The 13,545-nt window shown below is 34.0% G+C and overlaps 1 protein-coding gene across 1 annotated transcript in view; it reads left to right on the top strand.

Annotated features, from left to right (window-relative positions):
* The window catches only part of SEMA3D (semaphorin 3D), a gene marked incomplete at its 5' end in the record, with an annotated part of 86,507 nt that overhangs the window by 35,578 nt on the left and 37,384 nt on the right, over positions 1 to 13,545 (top strand). The window contains 3 exons of the mRNA XM_017895859.1: positions 7,201 to 7,315; positions 8,728 to 8,797; positions 12,128 to 12,272. Of these exons, the coding sequence (XP_017751348.1) occupies positions 7,201 to 7,315; positions 8,728 to 8,797; positions 12,128 to 12,272 (330 nt within the window). The remainder of the gene's footprint in view (positions 1 to 7,200; positions 7,316 to 8,727; positions 8,798 to 12,127; positions 12,273 to 13,545) is intronic.

Raw genomic sequence — 13,545 nt, 5'->3', positions numbered from 1 at the left:
TTTTTTTTTCTTTCTTGTCTATCCTTTTCCTTACATGTTTGAGTTTGTATATTTTTATTTCCTCTAAGGTATTTCAAGATTATTAGTAGGTGAGGTAAAAGAATCTATGTTATTATATGTCAAGAATTTTGGGGGGATTCCTAAGTATCAGAAATGGGACAAAAACCTTTGAAAACAGTAAAGGGCAAGTGCCAATAGATCTTCCTCTAGTCAAGAGAAATGCTATCCATAAATTTCTCTTTATATTAAAAAATGCTTATAATTTCAGTTGCCAAAGAAAGTAAGTGAAGAGATATTTGTTTCTACATGTTATATTTCTACATGTTCTATGTTACACAGTTGTTTCTACATTTGTTTCTACAACTTAACTTACATGAGTTGGCGGCCAAATATGGTTAGGTGAAAACTCACAACCTTATTTTTTAAATTCATATTATTATTTTTGCCTTTATTTTTTAGTGGTCAGACCCTTTTTTTTTAATCCCAATGAACCAAGTACATGAAACATAGTTATAGCATTGCAGCTATTGCAAAAGAAGACCCACAGGCTAAAAAGTGAATTTCAACATAATTTGTTTCATTTGATTTAATGAGCATAACTTCACTATCTTCCATTAGTTCACTTAATGTATTGAAATATACTCATTTAAGATCTTCTTCACAATATAGTAATATAAGTCAACATATGGCATACACTTCTAATGAGTGTCCTTGGGGCTTATGCCAGGTTTCACTTTTTGTTTCTACCATGTCATGGTCATAGTTTCAACCTTCTGAATAGGCCACCCTGAGTTTGGATTATCCTTATCATTATTATTTATTTATACAGCCCCATGCAGATCATTTGTACTAAGTTTTCAAAGAAAGATTCTAAAATCTGTCTCTAGAAATAACCCAGTGAATATTGAGACAACACAGATAGATGTAGATTGGACAGTTGCTGTGGGATCTATTATGAATGACAAATCAAGCAAATAATATGAATGATGGATTGAAATATAACAGGAATTAAATCAAAAAGATAAAAGTATTAAATTTATCTAATCTTATTTGTTGAATTTGTAAAAATGGCCAACAGGAAGCCTGTGTGTTTGCCTCCGTGTTAGTTTGGGTAATGGAATAGGTTTTTATTAATTTGTAATACTATAGTATTTATATCACGCTCCAAAAGAAGGTGAGTAGTATTAATTCAAACTAAAATCTATAAGCATAAGTGTTACTAATGGGTAGAATAGGGAGTGGGGCACGCAAAGGATGTGTATATCATGGTTTTCAGAGTCTGAGAATTTCATTTTCTTGCTTGCACAAAGATGCAGAAGAGCAGTATTAGGCAAAATAACTAAATGTTAAGCAAAGAATAATTTATAACCTCTAACTCCAGCATCAACTATTTTTTTAAAGTTCTTAAACTTTGTCATTATCCAGTTTCTATTGATTTGAAAATAGTGTCCTTCAACTTAAACTCATTAATAGGGTTACAAATCTCTGCATACAAATTAGTAGCTTAACAAAACACTTGTTTTCAAATATCTTGTAAACTGATTTTATAAAATCTTCAGGATTTAAGAGCATAGGAGCTGAAAGTCAATTATTACATTTTCCAAAAGCCACTGTTATCTAATATATAGGTTAAAATGACAACGTTTATAAAGTACTGAGGGATCCTTGAAGAGGATGGTATATACAGATAAAATCATGTTTAACAGAGGAACCCAGCATAGTGACCCAAAGGTCAAAAGGCACACTCAATAAAAGTTCAGGTGTGACAGCTGCTAGCTACTTTACATGTCTATGTAAGATTTATAAGAGTTTGAGTTTTTCTGGGACAGTAGAAGGAAAATGTAATGCCGTATTACCCTGCTTTAAGTCTGATCTACCTATTAGTAGATGCTATGATTAGAAGATCTTAGTAATTCGTAACATGCAGCCATCATACAATCAAACGACTCAGATGTACTATATTTTAAAGCTGCTGAAGTATTGCAAATTGTTTTTTTTTCTTTTTTTAATTAATCATTTTAAATTAAGAAATATTACAAACACATAGAAAGGTACAGGAAAAAGAAAACAGGCAGCCTCTCTACTTACCACCCAAATTGAACTCATGTGATCAGGTTTGTTTACATATAATTTCTTTGTTACTTTCATCTGCATCTTTGAGTAGAGGGTGTCAAGGCTTTGGGAAACCTGACTACAAAAAGTGAATGATAAACAGTGTAGAGACTCACAGAAGTGACTGGTGACTAAGAACTGCTGATTTTGACATCTTAATAATAAATCTATTGTGTTAGTGAGATGGTTGTATTCTTTAGAACTTCACAAAAAAAAGCAAGGAGGTGACAATTTAGTACAAAAGTGGTTACCTCCCTTTCAGCCCTCTCCTGGGCTTAAAGTTCTTAGAGGAGATTGTGTGGATATGCAAACAAATCCAGGGACTGAGAAACTGGTCAACAAAATCCACCCAACTGACATTTCCCTGCAGGAGAAATACAACTCCTTGTGAGTTGAACTTTGCCATCTCAGGTCATGCTTCTGGATGTCTGTAAGAGTTACTATCCAGTCATTAAATGCTTATAATCCATTCCTGAGTGCTATTACCTCGGGAACTGTATTTGTTTCCCTTCTGACAGCAGGTGGCTTTCATCTTTGGCTTGGATTTTTTTTGTTTTGTTTTGTCTTGGTTTTTTATCTTGTTATTTCTGAGGGGCTAGAGAAGGCTGTAGGATGATTAGGCAAGATTATTTCGTTCGAAAAATTTCATTTTTTTTTTAATCAGGTTAAAAGAAATGCGGGTACAGTATAAATCCCTTCTCTGTCCTTCAAATCTAGATAGGATTATTCTACTAGTTAGAATGTTCTCATGGTTACCTTAAATATCAGTGATAATTATAAATAGAAAGGGAGGAAATGTTTGAAAATGAACATTTATTGTCACTTTTACTTAGTAAAATGTTTAAAAGAGGATACAATTGTTCATTTTTATGAAGTAATACTGTGTATGCCTGTTAAAGGAATGTCATTAAGCTGATATTCTGCTTATATATGTATTCACTTAACAAAATAATTTCAGCACATATTCTGAGTTGGGTAAGCCAAACTTTAGTCTCTGGCATTATATTCATGATCACTGATATCTTTGTTTATATTTATTGAATCAACACTATTTTCAGTATTCACTGCTGACCCTCTCAAAACATACAAATGTAGGCAAAGAAAATTTAATAAATACTATCAATATATAATAATGCATTAAAATAAAATTGTTTTTACCAGTGCTCTTCTTAGCACAACTAGAAAGCTGATGAAAATGTAAAGATTAGATATATTACTTTAAAAGATCTAAGTCAAGGGTCATGAAATAGATGAGGAAATATCTTATATTTTAAAATTTATTTAAAATTATCTTAGTTTCTGATAATTCCAGATATACATCTTCTCACTGGAATCCTACTATATGTGAACACAGAACTCATTGTTACATTAGGAGAAAGATTCAATATTTTTGCTCATTCTTATTAATGTATAGACATCTTTTCATAAATGATCTGAGGATATTGGCATTAAAAACAAGTCATATCTAGATAAATCTGTCTGCATATGCAGACATCTGCAATCATCCAATAACTGAAATATACTTTATTTTTTAACAAAGATACTCATAATAAAGGTATTGTATATAAAATATAAATGTAAGAGCAATTACTGACATATTTTTTATAAGAGAGTCACTATATAGAATATATTATGCATTTTCTTAAAAGGAAACTGATTATTTAACTTCCTTGCCAATTACTAAATTTTTTAGTAGTTCTTCATGTGAACTTAATAACATACAGACACTCTGGCCTGGCATTAAAGCTTTCCTTGATCTTACCCCAATTTACTTTTATAACTTTTTCCTTCACTATTTTAATTGATCTCAGTCTTCAACTAAACACAGTTTATCCTGATTCTCCCTAGATGTGCTGGATTGTTCCACTCATTGTCCTTTTCCCTAGTTTCCAGCACTGAGTGTATTTCCCGAACCAATTTCTCCGTATGTAGTTTGGTCCCATCTATTATTGTAAAAAGTTAGCATTAAATCCAACTCTTCAGTGAAGCTTTTGCCATTTTCCCACTATAACGAAATTTTAGAGGAAACTCAAACTCCTTGGCCCTTAGTCTATACCATTCTGAAAATTTGTTTCAATTTTGTCTTTTATTCTTAGTTATGTATTAACTACTAACCATGTCTTCATTCAACAGCGATAGGGATTTAGTGACATATCGGGAGTTGAGTGGAGGGAATTTTAGGGAGTGCATTGTCTAGCAAGAATTAAAAATTATTCAAAACCAACTAAAAATTATTGTGCTTTTTATTATCACCTCATGCCAGTAATTGTAAACAGTATCAGTGACAATATGCTAATCATAGAAGAGTCTTTTCGGTCTAGATTTTAAATTGTTGTTTACTACTGTGTATCTATTATGTATATGTATATGTGTATATATGGATATTTGTGAGGATAGTCAGCCGCCAGCACACATGTACTCAGTTACACACATGTTCCAAGAGTAAGTTCATAATGATTTGGAATCATTTAAAATTTAAAACAGTGAAACATAGTGCAAACTATGAGGTGTGATAGTTTGTTCCTTAAGTGCCAATTTTTAGTTCGTACATGAAATATTTTATTGAGTGTTGTTGCTTTTAAATTTCAAAGCTATTATTTTAAAATTGTGTGGTATAAACTAAGGAGCAAATAAAGAAAATAATAATTGTTCCTGAGTTTTACAGAACTATTATTGAAAATGTATCTTTTGTTTAGTGGGAAAGGATTGTAAAAAATGATTCACTCTGAGTGTCACATACCATAGATGCCCTTGGTGTTAGGTGCCAAAGGCTATAAAGATACCTCTGGTCCTGGTTTCCTTTCCTTCCCTTCTTCCCTTCCCCCTTTCTTCAAGCATAGTATTTATATGATTTCAAATTCTCCTGTTTGTTGTAATCATTTAAATGCCTTTCTCTAATTTAGTTTAATTTCAGAGATAAAAGAAGAAAGTGTCTAGATATTCAGACTTGAAACTTAACAGTTAACTTCTCATTAACTTTACAGAACATAGATTGATTCAAGGATAAATGATTTTATGTAATTTATACTTAAATGTAAATAAATTATTGGAAAAGATAGGCTCCAGTAGTAATTTAAATAAATTAGTTTTATCATAAGCACAGCACAGCTAGTTGAGTCAAATGAACGAAAAATCATACTTATTCAGTGTTCACAGGTGTATTAGTCTGTTTTCATGCTTCTGATAAAGACATACTGGAAACTGGGAAATTTATAAAATAAATAGGTTTACTTGGACTCACAGTTTCAGATGCCTGTGGAGGCCTCACATTCATAGCAGAAGGCAATGAGGAGCAAGTCACATCTTACCTGGATGGCAGCAGGCAAAGAAAGCTTATGCAGGGCAACTCCTGTTTTTAAAACCATCAGATCTCCTGAGACCCATTCACTATCAGGAGGACAGCATGGGAAAGACCCGCCTCCATAATTCCATCATCAACCACAGAGTCCTTCCCACAACATGTGGGAATTATGGGAGCTACAAAATGAGAGTTGGGTGGGGACACAGAGCCAAACCATATCAACAGGTATATATTAATTTAAAATGAGAATATAAATTTTATGCTGAATTATTGAATACTGTGATTTTTTTTTTTTTTTTTTTTTTTTGAGACAGAGCCTCGCTGTGTCTCCCAGATTGGAGTGCAGTGGCGCGATCTCGGCTCACTGTAAGCTCCACCTCCACGGTTCACGCCATTCTCCTGCCTCAGCCTCCCGAGTAGCTGGGACTACAGGCGCCCGCCACCACGCCCGGCTAATTTTTTGTATTTTAGTAGAGACAGGGTTTCACCATGTTAGCCAGGATGGTCTCGATCTCCTGACCTCGTGATCCACCCACCTTGACCTCCCAAAGTGCTGGGATTACAGGCGTGAGCCACCACACCTGGCCTGTAATCTTTTTTATTGTGTAATTGATTTAAGTGTTTATGTTTTGCTAAATACTTAAAGAACATTTTAATGAACCATTTCAGAGTAAAATAAAGTATGGAAAATATAGATAAATATTATTTAAAAGATTTGCTTTGGTTTTGGTTTTGTTTGCTTTTGAGACAGGATCTTGCTCTGTTACCCAGACTAGAATCAGTGGCACAAACATGTCACACTGCAGCCTCGAACCCCTGGGCTTAAGCGATCTTTCTCCTTCAGCCTTCTGAATAGCGGGAATTACAGGCACACACCACCACACATGTCTAATTTTTGTAGAGATGAGATCTCACTATGTTGACCATACTGGTCTTGAACTACTGGATTCAACTGATCCTCCTGCCTCAGCCTCCCAAATCGCTGTGATTATAGGCAAAAGGATGGTTTTTATATATGTATTATTAAGCATATGTTTATGTTGCATTGATGTTTAATCTGTAAGACATTCAATTTGAAAAAGACTTTTAAGCCTATAAAGACACATATTGCTAAAGGCTACAAATACTGTTTTTAATCCTATAAATACTATACAAGCCAGTACTAGCATTCATTGAACTCAAGTTGCCTGGAACTATGCTAAGCATTTGATAGACTTTTTTTCCCCATTTACTCATCAAACTAACCATATTTCAGCTGGGTGCAGTTGTATGCACCTGTAGTATCAGCTACTCAGGAGGCTAATGTGGGAGGATTACTTGAGCCCAGGGGTCTGAGGCTATGATCTTACCTGTGAATAATTACTGCACTCCAGCTTGGACAACATAGAAAGACTTCATCTCTGAAAAACAACAACAAAAATAACTAACCATATTTCAAGAGATTTATCATTTTTATCAATGAGAAAATAGAGACTTAAAAAAATAGTCTCTTGCAGGTTATGAAGCAAAAAAATTGGCAGGTGGGATTATTACCTTGTATGCATCTACTCATCCAGTAGAGCTGAATTGCTTGTATTGAATTTATTTAACTATGAGAAAAACATTTAAGATTGAAGGCATATACTATCTTTTCCCTTATTTTAAAATTCAAGGACTCAATATCTGGATCCTGTGTCTTTGTAAACAATGGCATCAATAAAACACTGTAATACCTGTAATAGCTACCAGTTTTGGTGAGTGAAAGAATTGTGTTGGTAAATATTTATCTTTTTTTTTTTCCATGTCAGAATGATGTAGGAGGACAACGCAGCCTGATAAACAAGTGGACGACTTTTCTTAAGGCCAGATTGATTTGCTCAATTCCTGGAAGTGATGGGGCAGATACTTACTTTGATGAGCTTCGTAAGTTCCTTCTTTCCTTCTTTCTTGGAAAAGCCTTACTGCCTAATTAAGTAACTTGGCATTTGTTTCCCTTTGGCTCCAATTTGGCCTGATTAATTATAGCTGAGCAAACCTTACAGGAATGGTTCTTACTGAAATTCACACGCAAAGTACACAGAAGTGCTTTAGGTCTGGGCACACGTAGTAATGCAGTAACTCTTCTCTTTGTAAGAGTCCTCAAAGTAAGTGAAGGAAACAAAACTCCAGCAAGACACAGAAAGGTATGAGCTCTGAAACTACAAAGTTCATCCATTCTCCGTGCAGTCTTTCATTTTGAAAGCAGCCACCTTCTATAGGTAGGAAAAGTTGGATTCCTTGTTCCACAGATGCCCTCTGCTGGCAAGTACAGGAGATTTGGTGAACACTGTCCCTCCGACTTGTTGATGAAAAGAATAAGCACAAGCAGTAGACAGCTTCTTCTATTTCACTTCTCCTCTTCACTCCCTCAAAAACTCCTTCCAAGTCTTAGAATGATTTTTTTTCTTTTTTGGTTGTGTATAATGTTAGCATCATTAGCTTTTAGCTTCTTGAACTTGTTCTTGTTTTTGCCATGTAATGTATACATGATAATCTATATCATTAAATTATTGCATCAGTATTGTGTATTTTACAAGCTTAAAGTATATATTGAGTAATCATGGATGACCTCTCATATTGTATGTAAGCACATTCACATCTTAATCTTTTAAAGAATATTATTCGCACATAACTTACTGTCAATACTGCACTGATTTTAGGGTAACTATTTCCTTACGGTTACCAAGTAGGTAAATGAGACTGGGCGTGGTGGCTCACGCCTGTAATCCCAGCACTTTGGGAGGCGGAGGTGGGCGGATCACTTGAGGTCAGGAGTTCAACCTGTCTCTTAACTAAAAATACAAAGAGTAGCCGGGCTGGTGGTGGGCACCTATAATCCCAGATACTTGGGAGGCTGAGGTAGCAGAATTGCTTGAATCCAGGAGTGAGAGGTTGCAGTGAGGAGAGATTGTGCCACTGCTTTCTAGCCTGGGTGACAGAGCAAGACTCCATCAAAAAAGAAAAAAAAGGTAAATTAATTACTAACTTGACACAATTACAGGACAGAACTTTTTTACATTAGAGGGTAAAAATTACTATTTTTTGGTTTGCATTTTCTATGAAATCAAAGATTTCTAATTGGAAACTGCCTTAGAGATTATCAGTTGTACCATACTCTACATAGTCAGTGAGAAAAAAACAATCTTATATTTGATTTCTCAAGGCATAATATAGTGCCTCTGTTATTTTAGTCTTATAAACTGTTTAGATTTTGAGAGTTTCAGTTGTGTTATTAACAAAAAAGCAAATGTAATACTGAAAAATAAGAGTAAATATTTATTTTTCCCCTTTAATAGAAGATATATATTTACTCCCCACAAGAGATGAAAGAAATCCTGTAGTATACGGAGTCTTTACTACAACCAGGTATGTTCAACAAAATGCTTTTAATGCTTCTAGAGAATTGTATATGTATGCAAGCCAATATAGTTATAGGATCTTTTTGTCCCTGCCTTTGTAGTAGCATGTCGTAAGCTTTTTTTTTCATTTTACCATTTTACTTAATGTTCTTTAAAATCATTTAATATCAATGTAAAATTATATTTTTTCTTTTTACGCCAGCATAGCATTCACTATAATAATTACCACAAGTCATTTAACCAGTCATCTGAACGTGGACATTTCTGTTATTTCCAGACTCCTACTGTTGCATATAATGCTTCAGTGACTAATCTTCTTCAAATGCCATTCCCCATAGGAACAAAGATATCTGTGAGATAAAGTCCCAAAATAAATTTTCTGTGTACAAAAGGCATATGCAGACTGGGCTCAGCAGCTCACTCCTATAATACCAACACTTTGGGAGTCCAAGGGGGGGATGACTTGAACTCAGGAGTTCAAGACCAGCCTGGACAACACAGTGAGACCCAGTCTCTGCAAAAATAAAAATAAAAAAATTTAGCTGGGCGTGGAGGCACATGTCTGTAGTCCCAGCTACTCAGAAGGCTGAGGTCAGAGGATTGTTTGAGCTTGGGAGGCAGAGGCTGCAGTAAGCCATGATGATACCACTGTACTCCAGCCTGGGTGACACAGAGAGACCCTGTCACCAAAAAAAAAAATGGTGTTTGCATATATTAATCATAGTAATTCCAAGATAGGTGTCATAGTGATAGTACTAAGGAAATACGTGGGTAAATGGTTAAGTTCATTTTTAAGGCTATAATCATGAGATGGGACACTCTTAAGTTTTAAAACATCATCACATGCTATCCTATTATCATTTCCCAGTTACCCTACAAAGATAGGTGTGGCTGTTGTGAGTATTTCACCGCTTTACTAATTTAGGCAAAGAATGTTTACATTACTTGCTCAAAGAGAAGCAGCCTATTAGTAGTAAAAAAAAAAAAAATTGAAAATGAAGATAATTTCATATTTTCTACTCCTGTATTTTGTCTTCTTTTGCATAATGCTCTCCTGTACTTATCATTGAGACCTTCTGACTTCCTTAAAAGCTGTACTAGCATTGCTGGGCGTGATGGCTCACGCCTGTAATCCCAACACTTTGGGAGACCAAGGCAGGTGGATCATCTGAGGTCAGGAGTTTGAGACCAGCCTCCCCAACATGGTGAAACCCCATCTCTACTAAAAATACAAAAAATTAGTCAGGTATGGTGGTGGGTGCCTGTAATCCTAGCTACTCAGGAGGCTGAGGCGGGAGAATCACTTGAACTTGAGAGGCGGAGGTTGCAGTGAGCCAAGATTGCACCATTGCACTCCAGCCTGGGCAACAAAAGGAAATTCTGTCTCAAAAAAAAAAAAAAAAAAAAAAAAAAGGTTGTACTAGCATCTATGAAACTTTCTCAAATAATATGTAGGCCCCCCGCCTTAATTTTATTGAATTCAGTAACTTAAATTTGACTGTGTTCAAAGCACATCCTTACTCCTGTTCCCTATCACTGCCTACATTGCTGGAAATAGTTTTCATATTTTCCACAGTTTTGCTCTCAATCGTTATCAATGTATATTGACATCAGTATAAAAGGAATTGAAGATACTGATATTGGTACTGAAGAAAAGGTCTTACTGCCTCCTAGTGAATAAATTTTTAATCTATTTATATGTACAATATAATTTTTTTTCTGTGGCACAATCCTCATTTAGTTCACAATACCTTATTCATAAACTGAAATGCACTGCTGGTTCAGAGTATATCAGAAAACAAAACACTATTTGGTTAATTATAAGATATAGAATGTGAATGTTTAAATATGAGAATAAAGACGATATCCTAGGAAGCTGCTATTTTAGACTCAATTTTTCTGTTAATTTATGTCCTAATATAAAAAGGTATAAGAAGTGCCTCTAGTCAAGTATCTCAATCCCAGTTCCATTGGCACCTTTCCAATTGCAGCACTTTCTTTGAAGTCACTGTGCTCCACACACAAGGCACGGATATGTGCCAGGAAAATATAGCCCCAAGATAGTTCATTTTTTTCTCCTATTAAGTTTCTGCCCACCCAGAGTTTGAAGTTACAAGTTAGCTCTTTGTTCTTCTTATACTTTATTGTTTTGTTTTTAATGCCATCCTAAAGACCAAGGTGACATTGGAATGTATATCACATCCTTTGTCCAGCAAGAAGACATAATTAACCTGCAATAATGGCAATGCCATTAACCATGAGGCATCATACCTTTAAAATATCCTAGGCAGATTCTGTGATTTTTGTGGCAACACCACCTCCACTCTCAGCAGCTACTTTTCTCCCACCTACCTATTTACTGTTACCTCTCTAAAGGTTCCCATTAATGTCACTCCAAGAATATTAATAATTGAGTTACCATGCTAGAGAATCATTAGCTTGTTAATGCTAAGTTGCTTAATATATTTCTTAGATCATAAAGGGTGATCTCATTTTTGAAAATGGGAATGATTAAAAGTTTTCAACTCAAAGTATCTTTTAATTTCTAGAAATAAAGCAAAATAAAAGACATCTGATTAGTGTTCATTTTGTTCGTTTGCAAAATTTGAAAAAATTCCTATGGACTTTTTTGCCTCTTAATACTTTCTCTAATCTCATGTAATTATAATTACTTTCAGTATCAGATGAGCTGCTGTAATACATAAACTCATAAATTTAAGGAGGACCAAAAGAAAAGATTGTTTCACACATTTTAAAATCAATTTAATAAAAATCATATAAGTAATTTTAGCAAACTAAATTTATGGATATTCATTTCATTGTAAGAAAAAAATGAGAGGATTATTATTAAAATATTTAAATAATTATTTTAAAAAAGGTAAATAATATCACTTTTATTTTGTAAGCTCTTTGAAATGCACTACGCTATGATAACTTTAAATAAAATAGAAGAACATATAGAAAAATATAACAATCTTTCATGCATATATTCCTCTTTATCCTCCAGGGTTTGTTTTAGATAATTTCTGTTTATCTATCAGGTGTCAATTTAGATGACACCTCCTCCCTGAAAACTTAGTTGGCAGTCCAATACTGGGTACCCATGCATATTCCACATTGCTTACCATATTTACTGGCAATGAAGTTATTATTACACCTTGTTTAGAATTGCTTGGCTATAAGCCACTTGAGGACATAGGCACATTGTGTCTACAGTACTCATCAAATTTAATGTGCTAAATAAATTTTGTCCACAGCACCTACTGATAGTATGTGCTCAGTCAATGTTTATTGAATTCATCAGTGAATGACTGAATGACGTTGCTTTTTTTTTCAGCTCCATCTTCAAAGGCTCTGCTGTTTGTGTGTATAGCATGGCTGACATCAGAGCAGTTTTTAACGGTCCATATGCTCATAAGGAAAGTGCAGACCATCGTTGGGTGCAGTATGATGGGAGAATTCCTTATCCGCGGCCTGGTACAGTATGTATCCAACCTAATAATCAAATTATTTTCCTAAGCTCATATTTAATTCCTAATTTAATTGTGATAAATTCTGCTATTCACCAGAGCCACATATGCTGTAATAACCATTATTTATTTGCAGTGATGTGTTAGCATTTTCATCCTTCATTGAAACTTAACATTTCACTAAGAATTTTAGTTTGAGAAACAATGGACTATGTCATAAGGATGTAACCATGCTGACAATATGGAGCTTATCCCCAGCATGTTTATGTTTATAGAATCACTGGAAAGATTTAGTTATCTAGAATGACAGCTATTCTAAATTAGATGGAAATGTCAGAGAAGTATTATTTCTCACATACAGCTCTGCAGATAGCTCGAGACTTCTAATCCCCACTTCTACTTTGAAAAGACCACGTCATAATGGTTCACTTAATTTATCTCTTTTTTGGTATGCATTTATCTTTTCTTTACTTAATTGTACTTTAGAATAACATGCATTTTTTAAATGAGAAAGGAATTTTAGAAAACCCTCAGTCAGAATTTTTTTTCAAATAGTATAAATCATGTTTAAAGCACAAATGATGTAGGAATGTATTTTAGAGTTTATACAATTGTTTAAAACAAAAAACAACTGCGGTTCAAAATGCTGTTACATGCATTTTAAGTAAAAGGATTTTTAAAACGTTTGTTGATATTACTATGACAGTTTAAGTTATGTTAACATCACGATTATTTATTGACCTAATATTAGAGGAAAAAATGTGTTTTTTCATTTTGGATTTATTCTGAATATTACAACCAAGAGGTATAAAATAATTACCAAAATATCTGAGAAAAAATATTGACTTAAGTCCTCAAGTTTTACTGAATATTATCTTTTCATATGTTCATTCTTAAAGGAGAACCAGCTGGTAGATATGCTTTCTGAATTCTGTTTCCATCTTCCTGTTATATAACTTAATTAAATTTGGGAAGCATACTATACAACCATCTCTATTTTCCCCTTAATAATTCCTCAATATAAATTTGTTTCAAGGATGGTTTCTGACTTGATTGTAAAGTAATAATGATGTTTGTGGAAACGTGTTTTTTTTTTAAATAATATTATGATTTTCAGGAGTCATTTTTTAATTTTCTCACTTTTTAATATTGTGATAAGAACATTTATCATGAGGCCTACCCCGTTAAATTTTTAAATTTACCATCCATTATTATTGAGTGTAGGTACAGTGTTGTACGGCAGATCTCTAACGCTGTTCTTCTTAACAGAAGCTTTATATCCACT

Source organism: Rhinopithecus bieti, unplaced genomic scaffold (genome assembly GCF_001698545.2).
Source record: "Rhinopithecus bieti isolate Rb0 unplaced genomic scaffold, ASM169854v2 scaffold_27206, whole genome shotgun sequence".
NCBI lineage: Eukaryota > Metazoa > Chordata > Mammalia > Primates > Cercopithecidae > Rhinopithecus > Rhinopithecus bieti.
Note: the sequence above shows the minus strand (reverse complement) of the source record. Positions and strands in the feature narration are given on the sequence as shown.